This window comes from Camelus dromedarius, chromosome 5, assembly GCF_036321535.1.
Source record: "Camelus dromedarius isolate mCamDro1 chromosome 5, mCamDro1.pat, whole genome shotgun sequence".
In the NCBI taxonomy this organism is placed as follows: domain Eukaryota; kingdom Metazoa; phylum Chordata; class Mammalia; order Artiodactyla; family Camelidae; genus Camelus; species Camelus dromedarius.
In genome coordinates, this window is record NC_087440.1 from 89,430,808 (window position 1) to 89,444,022 (window position 13,215).

General features: G+C 54.6%; 1 protein-coding gene across 2 annotated transcripts in view; it reads left to right on the forward strand.

Moving 5' to 3' along the window:
- The first annotated feature begins 297 nt into the window (after positions 1–297).
- The window catches only part of HHIPL1 (HHIP like 1), a 29,364-nt gene continuing 16,446 nt past the window's right edge, over positions 298–13,215 (forward strand). Inside the window, exons 1-3 of one of the 2 annotated variants that reach the window (XM_064486239.1) lie at positions 298–579; positions 6,877–7,526; positions 10,972–11,115. In XM_064486239.1, the coding sequence (XP_064342309.1) occupies positions 298–579; positions 6,877–7,526; positions 10,972–11,115 (1,076 nt within the window). Of the gene's footprint in view, positions 580–1,081; positions 1,378–6,876; positions 7,527–10,971; positions 11,116–13,215 lie in introns of those variants that run through there. The other variant, XM_064486240.1, reaches the window with a different exon arrangement.

Here is a 13,215-nt window from a genome sequence, read left to right on the forward strand (position 1 = left end):
TGCCCGAACAGCGGGAACAGAGGTCGTGCGTGTTCCGAGTTCCGCACCTCGCTCTCTTCCTTCAGTCCCATTGGGGCGTCCCCGACCAGAGGTGACCCCCCTGGCCGGGGAGGTCCCCAAACTAGAGGCCCCGCGGGGCGGGCAACCGGGGAGGGTGCCGGCGGGGCGGGAGGCGGGCGCTCAGTGCGCGGTCGGCGGCTCCTCGGGGGCCGCGCCGGCCGGGGGTGCCCTCCCTCCGCCTCTTCCTCCGCCGGCCGGGCCGGGCCGGGGCGGAGCGGGGCGGAGCGGGCCGGCGGCATGGCGGGCCGGCGGGCCGGGGCCGGGGCCGGGGCCCGGGCGCTGCTGGCGCTGCTGGCGCTGCGGGCGCTCGGGGCCGCGGCGCACCCGCAATGCCTGGATTTCAGGCCGCCCTTCCGGCCGCCGCAGCCGCTGCGCTTCTGTGCGCAGTACTCGGCCTTCGGCTGCTGCGCCCCCGAGCACGACTCGGCGCTGGCCCGCCGCTTCGCGGCCCTGGCGGCGCGCGTGGACGCCGCCGTGTGGGCCGAGTGCGCCGGCTACGCGCTGGACCTGCTGTGCCAGGTGAGCGGGCGCGCGGGCGGCTGTGCGGGGCTCGCGGCGGGAGGGCGCGCGCGCCGCGGGCCTCGGTCGCGGGTGAGAGAGGTGGCGGTGGCAACCCCACTGGGCGACGGTCAAGAGTGGGCAGCGGGCTTTGGAACCCGAGACCCCCCAGCCGGAGTAACTTGGCACGGGGCAGGGGAGACGGGCATCCTGGGACGGCTCAGGGCTTTGCCGTCATTAGCTTTGTGACTTGGGCCTTCTCTGGGCCTCAGTTTCCCCTCCTGATGATGTCATTACTCCCTCTGGGGAGGGAGCTCCTCTGCCCCCGGACCGCCGAAAGACAGCCCCCACACCCCGTGCTCTGGCCCCTGGAGAGCCCCGCCCTGTCGGAGGACCGGGGTGGAAAGTCTTTGTCCTCCTCAGGGCTCCCCGGAGCTGCCCCCAGGGAGGTGGGAGCCGCAGAGCCCGGCAGAGGGCATGCTCAGCTCCCAGTGAGCTCCCCTCTCCCGCCCTGAAGGAGGAGTCTGAGAGCCCCTCCTTCCTCGGGGACCCTGATGTGCGCCGAGCTTTAACCCTGGGTGAGCTAGTCCTGCGATGCCCCAGGCACTTCGGGACCCCACCTCAGTTCGTGCTGTGCCCTCTCCCTGGGATGGCGCCTACACCCAGTGGAGGCACTCTCATCCTTCAAGACCGTCTGAGTGACATCCTTTTGGGGAAACCTAGCAGCCCCGTGACCCTCTGAGCCTCAGCTTCTGCCCACATCAACTGTGCCTCAGCTGTTCATTTTCCTGATTCCAGAGTGACTGACTGGAACCCCAGGTGGGTAATGGGTCAAGGCTGGGAAGCCCTAAGGCTGGCCCTGGCCCAGCACCTGGGCAGCGAGAAGACCGTTGGGTGGAGCCGTCTGGCCAAGTCCTAGCCTCACCCAGCAGGGGCTGGCACTGGTGGGAACGGGCGAGGAAGGCTGGCCTGGAGTCGGACCTACTAGAATTCGATCCTGGCTCTGCCACTTCCTGGCTTTGCAGCCCTGGGTAGGTCATCACTGACCTCAGTTGCATCATCTTTAAAATGGGGGCCATCTTAGCTTCCCCCAGCGTTGCCATGCAGACTGAATGACACATACTCAGGGCTCTGTTGACGATTCCCACTGGATTTCTCCAGTGCCTCCCTAGCCTGGGCAGGGGACTGAATGGGGCCGAGAGGCCGATTCAGAGAAGGCCCAGAGAGGCAGGGACTTACCTGGTGGTCACACAGCCCAGCGGTGGCCATGGCCCGCATTCACTGACAATGTGAGTGGGCTGTCAAGGCAGGAAATAAGAGGGGCTGGGAGCAGACGAGGAGAGGGACACTGGGGAGCTCCAGAATGCAAAGGGCTCGCCTTTGGTGGACTCTGCTGAGCCTCTGAACTGTGCATCTCAGGGGAGCCAGAAGGGTCTGGTCAAGAGGCCACCACCCTCACTGGGGACCAGGTCCTGTGGTCGTCCCACTCCAGTCATACAGCAGAGTTCATGCATCTACTCCACATGTTTTACTGAGCATTTACTATGTGCCAGGCTCAGCAGGGCTCATAAGGTGGGCAGGTCTGAGGAGGAGGAAGGGAAGAGTCAGTCCTGCTACCCTTCCCCAGGCAGAAGGCTCCCCTCTCTCCTTGGGAACCTTCCCAGCATGACCTGGCCTTGAGCAATCAGTGGTGGGATGGCCGCTAGCTCCTCTCCCCCAAGCGTCTCTGGGAGTGACCTCATGTCTGGAGAGAGCTTGGTGAGTGTAGCCAAGGCCAGGTTACGGTTTCCCTGGCGGGGCCTTGTGGGAGGGCGGGAGAGCACTGGACGGAGGACAGTATTCTCTGGGAGCCAAGGCTGCATCTGGATCCAGGACCTCTTGATTTCTACCAGGGGAGGTGGCCGGGGGGCCTTATTTACAAGTTTTATTCAGTGAGGGCATTCAGGCATTCACAACTGCCTGGACTCCAGACAGGGGAGAGAGACCATGAAACCATGCGTGTGCCCACAGTCCTCCCAGAACTTGCCCCCATCTGGCACCCACAGCTCCTCCAGATGCCCAGAATGCTCTTCAGCAGGAAGGCAGTAGTCCCTCCTGGCCCCTTCAGACCTTTCCTGGGGTTTTGCCCTCATTCATCTAATGCCTGTGTTATCAGGAGGAGCGAAGACAGCTCGTGACACATGGCAGCTTAGGTCGTAGGTTGACGTGAGCCATTCCACATAATGAACTTCCTGTGTAACTGAGATGGCCTCTCTAAGTGCCTGAAGTCACCAAAGCCTGGTTTCTGATAGAAGTCTGTGCAAAACATGCTCTGCAGGCTCATGTGCTGGGCAGACATTTCCCTGGAGCCCGTTAGATGTTGGCCCTGTGCTGGGTGCTGGGTGCTGGGCCCCAAGGCAGTTGGCCAGTTACAAGCCCAGCCTCAAAAGTTCCCTTGTTCAGTTCAAGAGACAGACACAGGCATTTATCAGAATGGGCAAAAGGCTTCCTGAGGATGATTAGGAGGGCAGAGTGAGAAAGGCCCACTCTCCCTGGAAAAGTCCGGGGAGGCTTCCTGGAGGAGGGAATATTGAGTTGCCTTTTTTTGTGTGTGTGGGGAGCAGGGAGGACAGAAAAAAAACAGTTTTATTGCTTTGCCAGGCAAAGGGAGTCACAGCAGGCTAATGCCTTAAAGACTGTGAGCCCCTGAGTTGCCTCTTAATGGCCCGTATTGTTTGAGCATTTGCTCAACAAACACATGCATCGTTTCAGTTTATTCCACTCAATAACTGTATGGGCTTTTCCCGTTTATAGATGAAAACATAGGCACAGAGAGGTTAAGGAACTTGCCCTGATCACTCAGGGAATGGTAGACTCAGTCTCCAACATGCTCTGACAGCAAAGCCCTTTTTTTTTGCATCACTTTGCCAAATCGCCTGCTGTCTTGAAGACCCACCATGTGCTGGGCCCTGGGGCCCCTGCCCTGGAGGGCCCCACAGTCTATAGGGTGGACAGACACACAGAGAGAAACTAAGCCCCAGCCGAGCCATCTCTTGCACTGGGGGGGTGACAGAAGCGGAGAGCTCGCCTTGCACTGGGGAGGCGACAGAAGCGGAGAGCTCGCCTTGCACTGGGGGGGGGGGGGCGACAGAAGCGGAGAGCTCACCTTGCACTGGGGGGGCGACAGAAGCGGAGAGCTCGCCTTGCACTTCGGGGGTGACAGAAGCGGAGAGCTCACCTTGCAGGCTGCAGGGTTACAGTTTGGGGAATGTGTCCGACATCGGGACAGGGAGCTGTGAGAGCATTCACGACGGCTGGGGGAGTCAGAGCCTGAGAGAATAGAAGGATAAGGGAAGACTTTTGAGTTAGGTTTTGAGTCATGAATAGGAGTTTGCCAGACGCGGAAGTGGGCGAGGAAGGAACGTCCTGTGAGAGAATATTGTGTCCAAAGACTTCCTAAGGAATAGATGGTGGACGTAAGAAGCCTTTGGGACCCAGCATCATGGGTCATGAGTGTCAGTGACTGCACAGCGGCAACCTCAGAGCAGTAACGTGGGCAGACTGTTTGCCTCTGTGCTGAATGGCCCAGACAGCGAGCAGTGTGACACTGGTTTGGTTTTCCGAGGGTCTTCTGCCACCCCGTCCCCCTTCCACTGACCACCATGAGGCTAGTTTCTGATCGTCCTCCTTGCCAGCAGCAATCATGGCATCCCCTTATCATTGCCTGCTTCTGGGCTACTCTGGTCTGTGCACCAGGTTTGTACCGTGTGTAGGCAAGAGTACCTAGGTCATGAGCAAGGGCTGGCTGGACCCAGTGGTTTGATGCATGGGTGCTGCAATTCCAACCTGGCACCCTGGAGGCCCTCGTTGCCCCCTCTCTAGTTCTGGGTTGGGTTTTGATGAGTGAGGGGCACTCAGATTGGCTCCCAGAAGTCTGTTTTTCTTCCCATGGCATCTCTGGAGCTGAGGACAGTGCCTGGCACACAGTTGGTCCCCGGTAAACACTTGTTGAATGAAACTTTGCTGACTAATCTGAAAAGAGCTTGGGTCTGGGCATCATGAGGCCTGGGTCTGAGCCCTGGCTTGGCCACTTCTTGGCACGTAGCCTCCTTTAAGCCTCAGTTTCTCATCTATACAGTAAGAATCACAGTGACCCTACCTTACAGAGATTAAATGAGGCGGGTGCACACAAACCCTCCCTGGTCCACCCTCAGCTGCTAGCTGGACTCACAGGAGGCTCCAGGGGAACTGTGGGACAGGTGGCACTGCACAGAGGCCTGGGCCTGGCCGTCTGGCCCACTGGCCGGCCAAGAGGGGCATGTGAAACACGGTATCCTTGTCTGGGCCTGGGACAGTACTGACCAGACCCTCAAGCAAGTCACCAGGTGGCTCTCAGCCCCACAGTAGCAAGAGAGGAGCCAGGAACACAGGCCATGGTATGACCAAAAGCCTCAATTGTGTAATGGGAGGCGGGAATGGCCCCTGGCCAGTAGCCTGAGAACACAGCCAGGAGGGCAGCCTGCTACCCGCTGCCCCTGGGGGCCTCCTATTGGAACCCGGCCTGGCCTCTCCTATAAGAGGGGAGCATGTGCCTGTCTGCACTCCCCCTACTGTGGGAAGAGCATCCCCCAAGGCGTCCAGGGACCCAGGGCTGAATCAGACCAGGCCTTGGCTTGGTGAACTCCTGATGGAGGGGGTGTGTGTCAGACTCACATAAATAACTACGTATGCTCAGCTCAGAGGCTCTAGCCGAGGGAGGTCCTTAGGGAGACTGGGGTGCGGAGTCCTCAGCTCTGGGTGGGGGTGGGACTCTCAGCTCTCATGTGGTGGGTACTGGGGCTTGAAGCTGGGAGAGGCCTGGTCCCATTTGTTGCCTCTGCCTGGGTTCCCAGAAAGCAGAACCTGGGACAAGGCTCGCGGCTTTTTTCCTTATTAGGATGAATGGATGCTGTAAGCAGGAGTGACAGGGCCAGAGGGAGAGCCCAGTCAAGGATGCAGTTTCAAGTTGGCTGCTGCCAAATGTGACTGATGCTTGACCCGACGAGACCACGGTTCCAAGAAATCACACACACCGTGAATCAGGGCTGTCCTGGGCAGGGAGGAAGGCAGAGCAATTTATCCATCAGCTGCCTTCTCCTGGGGTCAGAGGTTTGCCACATCAGACATTAACTCACATTCCATACCTAGTGGAGTCCCAAGAGCCTCCTCATTGGGGAAGCTGTGGTAGGAGGTGAGGGGTGAGCTATGGCTGGTGGGTTTTGCCCTGTGAAGTTAGAGCCCAGCAGAGCTGCAAAAGGGACCAGTGAGGTCAAGAGGGTCTGAAGAGGTATCCAAGGGGATCTGATTCACTTATGTCACAGAAAAGCAGCTCTGGCAGTAGAGGACCACCCCAGGGCCCTCCCTGGGAGGGACTGAGCCCAGAGTGACTAAGGGATGGAGGAAGGGGTCCTGGTGCTCAGGGGGACACGTGGGCATGAGCAAAATCTACGCCCTCACGCATGTGCACATGCTCCCGGGTGCTAGGACAACGAGGTCAGCCCCAGATCAAACACAGAGTCTCGCACGCTGACTGAATGGCCCTGAATGACCCTGGGGTGCCCACACCTCAGTCTCCCCATCTGTAGCACTCTCTCCCTTGTGAAGGAATAAGAGGAGCACTTATTCCCAGGTAAGGGCTGGCCAGGGGGAGTCAGTGTTCAGCACGGTCCCTAGGTATCCACTGTGGTCCTCCTACAGGCGAGACATTGTGGAATGCGGCAGGGACCGAGACAGGCAAAACTCCTGCCCTCGTGGGATTTATGTTTCCAGGAAGATGGACAATAAACATGGAAACACGTGGATTTTCATTATACTAACAGGGAATGTTAAGATTTGGGCCTTTTTTTTTTTTTAAGCCAAGTCAGAGGCCAGGAGAAAACAGGATGATGGATGGGGGGGTCAGGGAAGACCTCCCCAGAGGAGCCCTTTGGGTAGGGATCTGAAAAAAGGGAAGGAGAGAATCATGCAGGGAGAGGGAGGAGGAAGTACAGTGCCTCATAACCTTTCTGGCACACAGCAGGTGCTCAAAAGTAGCTGCTGATGCCTTTAGGAATAGTAGTAGTAATCGTGTGGTTATTTGTTCTAACAGAAAGGATGTGAGAGAGAGAATGAAGGCGAGGAGCTACAGGCCGGGTGTAGCTGCTGCCCTAGTTGAGACAGTTGGTGGCAAGGGACAGATGGCTTCATTCCCATTTTACGGATCAGCAGCCTGAGGGTCTGGGAATGAGGGTGACCTGCCCGAGATCCCACAGCTCATAAGCGCCACCACAAAGCATCCCTGAGCGGTCCCTGTCTCTGCAGGAATGCTCGCCGTACGCAGCCCACCTCTACGACGCAGAGGACCCGTCCACGCCCCTGCGGACGGTGCCAGGGCTCTGCGAGGACTACTGCCTGGACATGTGGCAGACATGCCGGGGTCTCTTCCGCCACCTCTCGCCGGATCGCGAGCTCTGGGCGCTGGAAGGCAACCGCGCCAAGTTCTGCCACTACCTGTCCCTGGACGACGAGGACTACTGCTTTCCGCGCCTGCTGGTCAACGAGAACCTCAACTCCAACCTGGGCCGGGTGGTGGCCGACGCCAAGGGCTGCCTGCAGCTGTGCCTGGAGGAGGTGGCCAATGGGCTGCGCAACCCCGTGGCCATGGTCCACGCCCGGGACGGCACCCACCGCTTCTTTGTGGCCGAGCAGGTGGGGCTGGTGTGGGCCTACTTGCCCGACCGCTCGCGGCTGGAGAAGCCCTTCCTGAACATCAGCCGCGCGGTGCTCACCTCGCCCTGGGAGGGCGACGAGCGGGGCTTCCTGGGCCTCGCCTTCCACCCCGGCTTCCGGCACAACGGCAAGCTCTACGTCTACTACTCCGTGGGCGACGACGACTTCCGAGAGTGGATCCGCATCAGCGAGTTCCGGGTCTCGGAGGATGACGTCAACACCGTGGACCACGGCTCGGAGAGGTGGTTGCCGGGGGAACCAGGCCGGGTGGGGCAGGGCTGAAATCCGGCCGTGTGCTGGGGTGGGCACCCGTGTGACCACGTGTGGCCCGTCCGACTTGTGTGCCGCACAGGCTGTGAAACATTTGAGTATCAGCCGGATGAGGGGGCTGAACCCGATGTTCTGGGGTCAGGGTAGAAGCCGTTGTCGAACAGGCATCACAGGGTCGTGTCCAACTCCTGGATTAGGTACTTTGTTTTTTGTTTTATTATTATTTTTTAAAATTGAAGTATAGTTGGGGGGAGGGTATAGCTCAGTGATAGAGCGGGTGCTTAGCATGTACAAGGTCCTGGGTTCAATCCCCAGTACCTCCATCAAAAATAAATAATCCTAACTACCTCCCCCCAAAGCAAAAACAAATAAATAAAAACAAAAATATATTTTAAAAAAGAAAAGAAAATACTAAAAAAAAAAAAATTGAAATGTAGTTGATTTACAGCGTTTCAGGTATACAGCAAAGAATATATATATTTTTCAGATTCTTTTCCTTTATAGGTTTGGATCAGATACTTTAGTTCAGTTCATTTGGTTCTCATACAGCCCCCTTTTATTTATTTGTCTTAAAATTTGGGGGTGTTTAGGGGGGAGGAGGTAATTAGGTTTATTTATGCATTTATTTTTTAAAGAAAATCAATACCATGTAACTATATTATATATATATATATATATATATATATATATATGTATCTATATATATATATATTTTTTTTTTTTTTGGTCAAGGTGGGTACTGGGGATTGAACCCAGGACCTCATCCATGCTAAGCATGTGCTCTACCACTGAGCTATACCCTCTCCCCTCATGCAGCCCCATTTTACAGATGAGGAAGTGGAGACTCCAGCGACGTGACTGCCAAGTTTCACAGCTAGGAAGTGTCAGAGCTGGAGCTCTGGTCTGTCATCCTCCCAGGCCCAACCCACTGATCCCACCAGCCTAGCTCTGGCCCCAGGGCACACCTGACCCCACCTCCTGCTTCTCACCTGGACCCTCTGCCCCCAGGCATTGCTCTCCTCCCCACCCCCAACAGGTTTATCCATTCCTCTCCTCCAGACCTCTGCTCCTCAACACTCAGCCTTGGTGGGGAGGGTATAGCTCAGTGGCAGAGCGCACGCTTAGCATGCATGAGGTCCTGGCTTCCATCCCCAGTACCTCCATTAGAAAAATAATAATAGTAAATAAACAAACCTAGTTCCCCCTCCCCAATAAAAACAACAACAACAACAACACTCAGCCTGCTCTCTGTGTACCCGTTTTGCCCCAACTGTATTCAAAATAGGCTTGACCTGGCCTATTATTAAGACCATGCATGTAAGTCTGGGTCCAATAGGAAAACAAATCCTGTACCAGGTAATTCAAATAGGCAGAATTTGATACTGGGAATTAGTTACTTGGGTGTTAGAATTGACGAAAGAGCAACCTGGGAAGGAAGGGAGACAACTCAGAGTTTAACAACTGAAGGGAGCTGTGTCCACCTAGTGGGCTGGGAGGACAAAGTGGGTTCTGGGAGGCCCTGAGCTGGGGCCACTTCGTGGAAGCTGGAACCATGGTGGGCCTGAGCCAGGCTGAGGGTGCAGCTACTGCTAAGACACTACCTAAGGCACAGGGGGAAAGAGGGAGAAATTCCCCAGTGTTTTCCTTCCTCCTGCCCTCCAATCTCCTGCCAATGCCTCCCACTGGCTGAACCTAGCTGGAGGCCAGCTAGGCAAGGAGCATGGGGAATGTAGTTTGTAGGAGCTGATCCCTGAAGTAGAGAGCAGGTAAGGTGGGGTGGTGGGGGAGATCAGGGGTCAGGACTGGATTTGAGGGCAAATAGGCATATCATAAATTTGATAAAATTGTAAAATCTTGACATTGAGCATATGAAAAGATGAAGGAATCACAAATGCTGGCTAATGTGAGGTCTAATGTAGATTTAGTCATCTAGCATAAATTTTGTCAGTGAGCTTCCTGGCAGCCAGGGCAAAAGGAGAAAGCATAATTCTCATTATCTTACATGAGGCTGCATAACCAGTTCTCCAAGAGAGGCCAAGTTTACCACATGGTTCTCACAGAGGGGAGACAGAGGGACAGAATGGATGTATCTTCAACAGTGACTTTTAAAAATTGATTTCTGATGAAGACTGAAGGTGGAACACAAAGTATATGGATGAACATATTTCTGAGTTAGGGTCAGCAAGGGTCCTGTGGGGATTTCACAAGTATTAGCCTAGAACTTGACTACAGGAGAAGTAGGTATTCCTGGCTCAGGGCAGGGCCAGGAGTGAGTGGTCAGGCTTGCATGAATCAGTGTCCGTTCTCAGGGCTGGGATCCCAATGGGAGATGAATAACAGCTCACACTGTCCTCTCCATGGAGGAGCGAGTTGGGGGTTGTGTATGGCTCACCAAGTCGTGTGTGTTGGCCTCACAATAGAAAGGCTTCTGATCTTGGCTCTGAAGGTCCAAAGTCCTGGGGTCAAGTTACTAACCTTTCTGTATCTCCATTTTTCTCATTTGTACTAGTAAGGGATTGGCAAGTCAGCAACCAACCCTGTAAAATCTAGACTGGCCTAGGCATTTCGGTTAGAGGGAATTTAACACAGGGAGTGGAGAGGGAAAAGGGGAAGGCCACATGAACTAAAGATTAGTTCCTGCAGTAAGCTAGACAAGCAAAAGGCAAAAGTTCTTTATGCTGCTGAGTTGGCCCCTGCTGGTACCCAGATGTCCGGGCAGAAACCCAGGAGCCCACATTCTCCAGTTGTTGCCCTCCCTGCAACCACTGCTTCTGGAGGCAGCACCGGAAGCCAGGGAAATGTGGCTTCTCTCTTCCGCTTGACTTCCAGCCTAACTGGAAGTCAGCTGGCCAGCAGTATGGTGGAAGGGCCCACCATGGCAGTAAGGGAGGTCACTGAGGAGTAAGTGTGGAGACAAGTACAACCCACACTATCCAGCCCACCTTAAAAGTTAAGCACAGAACAAATGAGGAAGGATGTCAGAAGTGCTCAGCCTGAGTGGCTAGCGTATGGATAGCTATAATGCTGAGGAAACCGGTTGTGCAGTGACTGGGTCAATAGTTCTGCTTGATGGTAACAGGGCAGGTTCTAGCAGTGGGGAGCAGTGGAAAAAGCACTAGACCAGACTAGAAGAGCTGAGTTCTAGTCCCAGCTGTGCTATCTATGGGCTGTGTGACCTTGGGCAGGTTGCTCCACCTCTCTGAGCCTCTTGGGTCTCATTGGCACAATGGCATGAATTATCCCTGTCCACCTTACCAGATCCTTGTAAAAATCACCTGCTATAAAGTACAGGAAGTCTTTCCAACTATGAAAAGGCAACCCAGAGAGAGGAGGTTTTATGCTGTGATCTTGTTTTGTGTTTTTGGCTGAGTTGGGGTTTTTTTGCTTTGTTTTGTTTGTTTTTTAATCTTCTTTTAGGATAATCCTGGAGATTGAAGAACCAGCCTCAAACCATAACGGGGGCCAGCTGCTCTTTGGAGATGATGGATACCTCTACATCTTTACTGGAGATGGTGGGATGGCTGGAGACCCGTTTGGAAAGTTTGGAAATGCCCAAAACAAGTATGTTTTGATTGGGTTGGCTGGCGGGTTGGTTTACCTACTCCTGGTTCATATACTCTTCTGAAGGGGGAGTTACTTCCTCAGCCATGCAGTGTAGGGTAAAAGAAAGAGCTTTGGGCTGCAGCTCAGCCTGCAGCTAGCCAGCTGGGGAGCCCAGTCACTTCCTCTCATCAGTTAGAGAGGGATAACGGTAATCTCCAAGGGGAGGCTTGGCATGAGGAATAAAGGTGATCATGTTGTCATGGGTACCTGAGAAGTGACATCACAGAGCTTCTGGGCAGATGAGATTGCTGGAGCCAGAGGAAGTAAAGGGATGCTTCCTGGACCAAATGGAGAGTGTGGGTCCCCTATGATGGCCCAGAAGTTGAAGCATAGTCTTGCTCTCAGTTTCTCACTTCTTGGCTTGAGCAGATGGCTTGCCACCATTCCCCTGCTTATACACACACGCGCGTGCACGTGTGCAAATACACACACACACACACACTCGGAGAGTCTTGTGAGTATAGACAAGGATATCCAGGACTCCCAGGGCTGCATCCTCCATTCTCTTAGCCAAAATGACAAAACCTCCCTCGGCCCAGAAAGTAAAAATAGCGAGTATGATGTTGATTACAGTAATTAAAGTGTGCACCATTTGTGACTTGTGCTTTCATATGTGATAGTGTAAGAATCATTGCAGCTTTCTCATGTTGGGATGTATTTAGAGATGAAGTTGAGAAAATAGAAATTAAAGATCTGTGGATAATTGGACAGAACTTAAAACATTATTTTGCTGCTATGAGTTATGCCCACTTATGTGTCAAAGCCAGATGCACGGTGTGTGGGCTCCGGGGAGTAGTGGGGGCTGAGCTGGGGGCTGAGCAGGCTGGAGCAGAGAGCAACTCACTGGGGCAAAACCTAGAAGTCCACAATAGGGGATTAACTGTGAGGCATCTACTGGGTTGGAGGGAGCATTTTATCACCATGAAAGAGGAGCATGTGCAATCTCTCTAATGATGAGGGAACGCTTGGGTGCTGATGCTGTGAGAATGACCGGGAGCACAGTTGCATCCAGTGGGCAGACTGCCTTAAAGCAGCCTGGAAGGAGTGCACCAAAATGCTAACAGCTAGGGAAAAAAACATACATAAGTAGGTGCATCAAAAATCACAGATGAAAAGGGTGTGTTCCCCTCTGTACATCTTTTTATTTTTTAATGGAGGTACTGGGGTTGAACCCAGGACCTCATGCATGCTAGGCATATGCTCTACCACTGTGCTATTTCTCTCCCGCCCCAGTACATCTTTAAGCACGATGCAGATTTCCCCATCATGTGTCACTTTTATCATGCAGTGAATGACACCCAAAAGCTGCTCACCCCCAGTAGCTGCATGGAGATTGGCACTGCACCCTGTTCTACCCGGCTCTGGAGGGCACATCCTGAGGCCTCCTCACTCCAAGGGCCCCAGAAGCTGGTGTTGCATGGTGCACTGAAGTGACTGCACTTCCAGTCCAGAGCTGCCTGGGGCATCTGGCAAGTTGTCCCTCACTCATAACCTGGGTCGCCTCATCTTTGAGGTCAGGGTGGTGTGTGTGGAGTGTGGGGTGAGCTAGACCGCCACTGAGGCCTTTTCAGCTCTCCGACATGCTGTGATGGCCCTGCGGTGCTCTTTCTCTCCCCTCTCGCTGCCCTGGCCTGTACCCTTGTAGGGTACACTTGACTTTGATTGCAGTCATTCATTCACTCAGCAAACACTTCATGAGCACCTACTACCTGCCAGTCACCGTGCGGGGCGCTGGAGGAAAACTGTCAATAGGAGTGATCTTTCTTGTGTCATTTTCACCCTGTGGCACAACCTTGTAAGTAGGCAGGAAAGAGAGGGCCCACCCTAACATTGCAGTGGAGGGCACCAAGGCCCAGGGAGGTTAGAGAGTGTGGTAAAGAGCTTAAGTTTCTGCAGCCCGGCTGCCTTGGCTGGAGCCCAGCCCTACCATTTACTAGGCGAGTGGCAACCACGCCCTATGACCTTTCTGAGCTCCGCGACTCCATGTGTAAAATGGGGAATCATAACAGTACCTCCCTATTGAAAAGATCTGTTGTGAGGATGAAACAAAGCAATAGC